Raw genomic sequence first — 5,316 nt, forward strand, 5'->3', positions numbered from 1 at the left:
GAATAATAGAATGGTGCGACCCTTGAGCTTGTCCTTGCGGAAGAGCACGGATGTGAGTGTTGTGCTATTGCCTAAGAGCAGAGAGTAAAAGTGGGTCCGGGCCCACATCCGCGCTCGTTGGCAAGAGCACGGACGGGGATGCTCTTAAACCTTTATAGTTTTTAAATTCCAAATATGATGATGCTTAGCTATAACAAGATAATGCTTACAAGTTCAACAATTAATAGCAAACGAGGCATATCAATTATCAGACCTACATCCTATCATGTTTTAAATACATATTTTTTTTTCATTTTCTACGAATTCCAATCATACCCCAATCATTTAATTGAAAATTTACATAAACGATAATTAGCAAAATATAATTTGTATAAAAACATCAATTTTTAATTTGGTAAAATTAAGTTAATATAAGAACTAATGTATATGATGATTATTTCATATAATTGTATGATCATTAATCACAAGGTAAAATACATTTCCGTAAAAAATGAACGTGTTACACGTCAATTGAAAGAATCTTACGTGTAGTAGCTAACAAAAAGCTTTAGTAGTGTACTTAGAAGAAAATTAGGTTAAAAAGGAAAAAATGGTTTGTATGTGAGAATTGAATGAAGAAATTATAGATTGTAAAAGTCATTCATAGTGGCCTAATTGCAGGCGAATATAGTGGCTAGTTAAGTTGACCTCTTTGATCATATCATATCAAGGATGTTAATGTTGTGTTGTGCCCACAGTCGGTATGGATGTGGAGTCATTGAATTCAAAATTAATTGTTAGGAAATGGGGAAAATGGAGATGGTTTAGAGTAGAGAGTGTTTAAGAGACAAATGCGCACGTTAAAAGCTTACACCAAAATTTCCTTTTCTCCCAAAGGATACAGCAAAAAGGAAAGAGTGGAAAGGGGTCATCACTTCTCTCTCTTTCCATCTCTCATCTTTTTTGCCTCTTTTCATCCTACCTCCACGTCCACAAACCCCTCTCTCTCTTTCTCCACCCCTACCCTCCCTCTCCCAATAGCTCTTCAAGTGTCATTTTCTCATATATACTTCACACCAAAGAAACAACCATTCACTTCATCCTTACCTTCTCTCTCTCTCTCTCAATCTCAAATTAATCTCTGCAACTAATCTTCTCAACTCCTCAACAAGCCATCCTCCATATCCACACAAGGCAATTGTTTTGGAAGAGTGAAGAAGATAATGGAGCTGTTTCCGGCGCAGCCAGACCTGTCTCTGCGGATCAGCCCGTTAAACAGCACGACCTCATCCAGCTGGAGAAGAGGGGAAGAAGAAATGGATTTGGGGTTTTGGAAGCGAGCTCTCGAGTCCAGAGCCTCCCTCTCTTCAATCCCCAAGCCCGACCTCTCCCTCTCTAATCCACCCAGGCTTTCCGACACCACCGCCGCGACCCACCACCTCCTCCACGGCGGCTTCTCCCGGCCGCAGCTAGGTGAGGAGGTGAATTTGCTGAGGCCGATTAGGGGAATTCCGGTGTACCAAAACCCTCCTTCTTTCCCCTTCACACCTCATTATCACCATCATCAGCAGCAGCATTTGGAATCATCTTATAATCACATCGCGACCGCTGCGTCGGTGGCGCCCTACACCTCACAAGGCCTCTTGCGATCGCGCTTCCTCTCGAGATTTCCGGCTAAGCGGAGCATGAGGACCCCACGGATGCGCTGGACCACAACCCTACACGCCCGTTTCGTCCACGCTGTTGAGCTCCTCGGCGGCCATGAAAGTAACCCTCTTTTTCTCCTCTCTGAATCAATTTTTAGGGCTATTCTTGTTTGTTTACTCAATAACAAAATCGCATGTTGAATTTGTAGGAGCTACGCCCAAATCAGTTCTCGAACTCATGGATGTCAAAGATCTCACCTTGGCTCACGTTAAATCCCATTTACAGGTGATAAAATACTCTTCCTTTTTTCAATTAAACATCTTTGTGAAATTGAAGAATTTTAGCGATTATTTCATTAAAGTAGAAACGGATAGTGAATATGTCAAAGCACACAAGTTCCAAATTCCGATGATTTTACTTGTATGCTGCTAAGGCCTCTCTTAAAAATCCTTCCTTTTAGCAGATCTACCAGCTTTTTTTCACTTGGAAGAACTAACCATCCGTGTAAAGGACGAGTCTTGGTGTTTGTGTTTGTGTTTGTGTTTGTGTTTGTGTTTGTGTGTGTGAATGTGAGAGAGAGATAGAAAGAGGGGGCAGAAACAATTGAAAATAGTAGGTAGTCCAAGATAAGTTATGCAGACAGAATCATATCACAATAATAGGAGTATGTGATTTAGTTTTTATATTAGAATTATTTTGAAAATCTAACTATTATTTGCATATGTTTTGTGAAGGATTGCTAGAGAGAGAAGAGAAAGGACAAAACCCTATCATTACACAATGATATATACATACACGTTTGAGTAGAAATCATCTCTGGCAAAAAAACAATGTTTAACCTCGAAAAGTGTAGACATTGAATCACATGCATGCAAGTATACACACACATATATATGTATACACACACATCATGAGATCACATGTACTAAAAGTTGTTTGTCATTCATTCAGTTGTAGTTCACAACATTACAACTTATATTTATTAACCTTCTATTTTTGTTCTTTTTATTTTCCATGGAAAGCTTCATACCATAGAATAGGCTTGCTTATATATGCAACTTTTCTGATGGGCCTTAGTTTTTGCAGATGTACCGCACAGTGAAGTCTACTGATAGAGCCTCAGCTAATTCAGGTTAATAATATTCTTTATTTCTTTAAGTAATACCAGTAGAAACACTAGTACTATGTTTAAGTTTTATGAAATTCAATATATGTTCTTTAATTAAAAACTATTTTAGAATGTGTAGGAAATTTGGAAGCACTCGAAAATGGGTCTTCTGGGGATACATCAGACGAATTCCTCTTTGATAATATTCAGAATTCACACAAGTCTGAAATATCTGTGGAGAAGGGAAGGCAATTTAATGTTGATCAAGAAAGGGAATATAGTGTTTTGTGGAGCAATTCCTCAAGGTATATAAATCCTTCAACTCAATGTCACTTTATGGGGTAATTAATTTTTCAATCTGCATCTTTCTTAATTAAATGCTTATTAAAGGTTTATGTATCCGTCTTTGTGGTAAAATCATACAGTCATGTAGAATTAGTCATTGTATTAATGTGTAATTTGCTCATAATATTGAAAAGATGTATACTTACTTAACTTAGGAGTAGGGGGCCAAAACAGAAGTATATGAATGTGAGATGACTGAAATAGATGTTTCGACTTTTCTATCAAACATGTGCAAGTTGTTGTACATAATCAGATAAGTCTATTCTTTGGCAGCTAAGTGTAGAATCTTTGAAGGAACATAATCAGTAGTTACAGTTGTGTAGTAGGAAGAATTATACTGAAATAAAAATGAATGAATTTGCTAGCTGCAACTGTAGTTCCATAAAGGAAATCTTGGATATTTTAACTGCAGAATTAGTTAAAAAGGGTTTAGGGCATATCTTGTAGGAATAAACACAAAAAGAAAAGGAATCTTTCACCATTTAGTACAGGAACTCCATAATGGGGCTAAATTAAAGTAAAACAAAATATTGGAAAAAAGGTCCTTCAAGAAATTAATTTAATTAATTAAATTAAGCACGGCTTCCAAGATTTTGAAATTCATATGAAGAAATGAGCCTAAGAAGGACACATCTCATTCTTTGGATTTTGTGGGTACAGACCTGAGATGGGACCCAATTAAGAAAACTTACTCCCAAAGATTAATATTGTACTAATTTAAATGGACCCATCCATTTAGAAATCTTGGAACTAAAAGCTTCTGCCATTTGAGACTTTACTTTATTCTAAAGAAAAATTAAAGTTAATTACAATTACAATAGGGTGTCACATGGGTTTCGCTTTATTTTTTGTAAAGTCTATAAATCATTAAAATTAGGCATTAGAAAGATTGCTTTCTTTTTGATGTATGGATTATTTTCTTTATAAATATATGTCATCCACTAATTGAAGTTATTGTATATAAATTGTAGCGGGCAAGAAGCTTGGTTGCATGGAAGAGAAGTGAACGTACAACCTCACCTTCACGAGGTACAACTTTCGAACCGACTTGAAATCACACAAATGCCCTTTTCCTTTTGAAAAATCTGTCTGTGTGTGTGCGTGCCTAAGAATATGTTGATGTCCATCATAGTGAATAAAGTAGAAATAAGAAGCTTTTGTGACTAAAGCTCTTGTCTCTCTGAGAGAGTTCATAACAGTTGATTTGTGTGTGTGAGAGAGAGGACCCTAATAAAAAGAAAAGTGAGGTAAAAGTTGCTAAAAAAATCTTCCTTGAAAAAGAAAATTTTCTCTTTAAGTTACTTTCAATAAAGAATGGAACATGAGCTAGTGCAAATCCCATAATGCATTATAATTAATTAATTAATTATATATACCTAGTACTCCAAAAACTTGACCATGATCAATGATGCAAACACAATTATAATTTACTTTAATTAAGATGATTTCATTTTTATTTGTGAAATAAAATGAGGGTGTGTGTGTGACTTACATTGCAGAAGGAGATATGTGATGTGAGCTCATCATCAGAGACAAGCAGAAGCCCTAAGAAGAAGATGAAGCCTAATTTGGAGTTCACGTTGGGGAGAGAATGATGCATCTTGCTACTCATTTTCAAATCATTATAAATCTTCTGACTCAAGAGAATCAGGTGCCCACTGAGATAAATCTGAAAAGAAAAAGCAGATAAAGAAAGACAGGGAGACAAGAAAGACAGAAAGCATACAAAAGGGAGATAGGTAGGAAAAAGAAAAGAAAAAAAAAAGAAAAAGGCTAATATATGCTTGCTGTCAAGGTTATCATCTGATTCTCATCATTACATTTTCATATAATATGTATTCTGAGCTGAGGTAAATATTAAGATAATGTAATTCCAATCGGTTTTCTCTTATTTAAGTAACTTAATTATGTTATTGTTGGGAGCCACTTACTTATTTTGACAAGAAAGATACACTATGATCATTTCATACTTAATCAACATCTTAAAGAATCATAAGTACTCTTGGGGCTTTAAATGCAATCCAATCAATAATCTAATGTAATTTTTTTTAATTATGAGGTTAATTATACGTATATATCATCTGACTTTTAATGAAGTTGCAAAAATAGTGTGACCTTCAACAATTTTATATAAAAAAAACAAAACCACAACTTTTTGAAAAAAAAATGTAAATAATAGTCTTGGCCTATAATTCCGGGCTCAAAAATCTGACATGGAAGACCAATTCGATGCCGTT

At 35.5% G+C, this 5,316-nt stretch overlaps 1 protein-coding gene across 4 annotated transcripts; it reads left to right on the plus strand.

Annotated features, from left to right (window-relative positions):
* The first annotated feature begins 861 nt into the window (after positions 1-861).
* On the plus strand, positions 862-4,992 carry LOC121772771 (probable transcription factor KAN2). 4 transcript variants are annotated; one of them, XM_042169986.1, is made up of 6 exons: positions 862-1,746; positions 1,835-1,911; positions 2,704-2,758; positions 2,865-3,039; positions 4,051-4,108; positions 4,579-4,992. In XM_042169986.1, exons 1-6 carry the CDS (start codon positions 1,203-1,205, stop codon positions 4,672-4,674), a joined length of 1,005 nt encoding a protein of 334 aa, XP_042025920.1. In that variant the 5' UTR covers positions 862-1,202; the 3' UTR covers positions 4,675-4,992. The 4 variants fall into 4 exon arrangements, with proteins under 4 accessions (XP_042025920.1, XP_042025922.1, XP_042025923.1 ...); XM_042169988.1 differs by having other exon boundaries at positions 2,874-3,039; XM_042169989.1 differs by having other exon boundaries at positions 2,713-2,758; positions 2,874-3,039.
* Positions 4,993-5,316: the final 324 nt, after the last annotated feature.

This window comes from Salvia splendens, chromosome 16 (genome assembly GCF_004379255.2).
Source record: "Salvia splendens isolate huo1 chromosome 16, SspV2, whole genome shotgun sequence".
Classification (NCBI taxonomy): Eukaryota; Viridiplantae; Streptophyta; class Magnoliopsida; order Lamiales; family Lamiaceae; genus Salvia; species Salvia splendens.

Coding starts and splice junctions, on each gene's coding strand:
- LOC121772771 (XM_042169986.1), top strand. CDS start 1,203: ATGGAGCTGTTTCCGGCGCAGCCAGACCTGTCTCTGCGGATCAGCCCG. Junction 1,747..1,834: donor GCTCCTCGGCGGCCATGAAA/GTAACCCTCTTT, acceptor TTGAATTTGTAG/GAGCTACGCCCAAATCAGTT. Junction 2,759..2,864: donor TAGAGCCTCAGCTAATTCAG/GTTAATAATATT, acceptor AAACTATTTTAG/AATGTGTAGGAAATTTGGAA.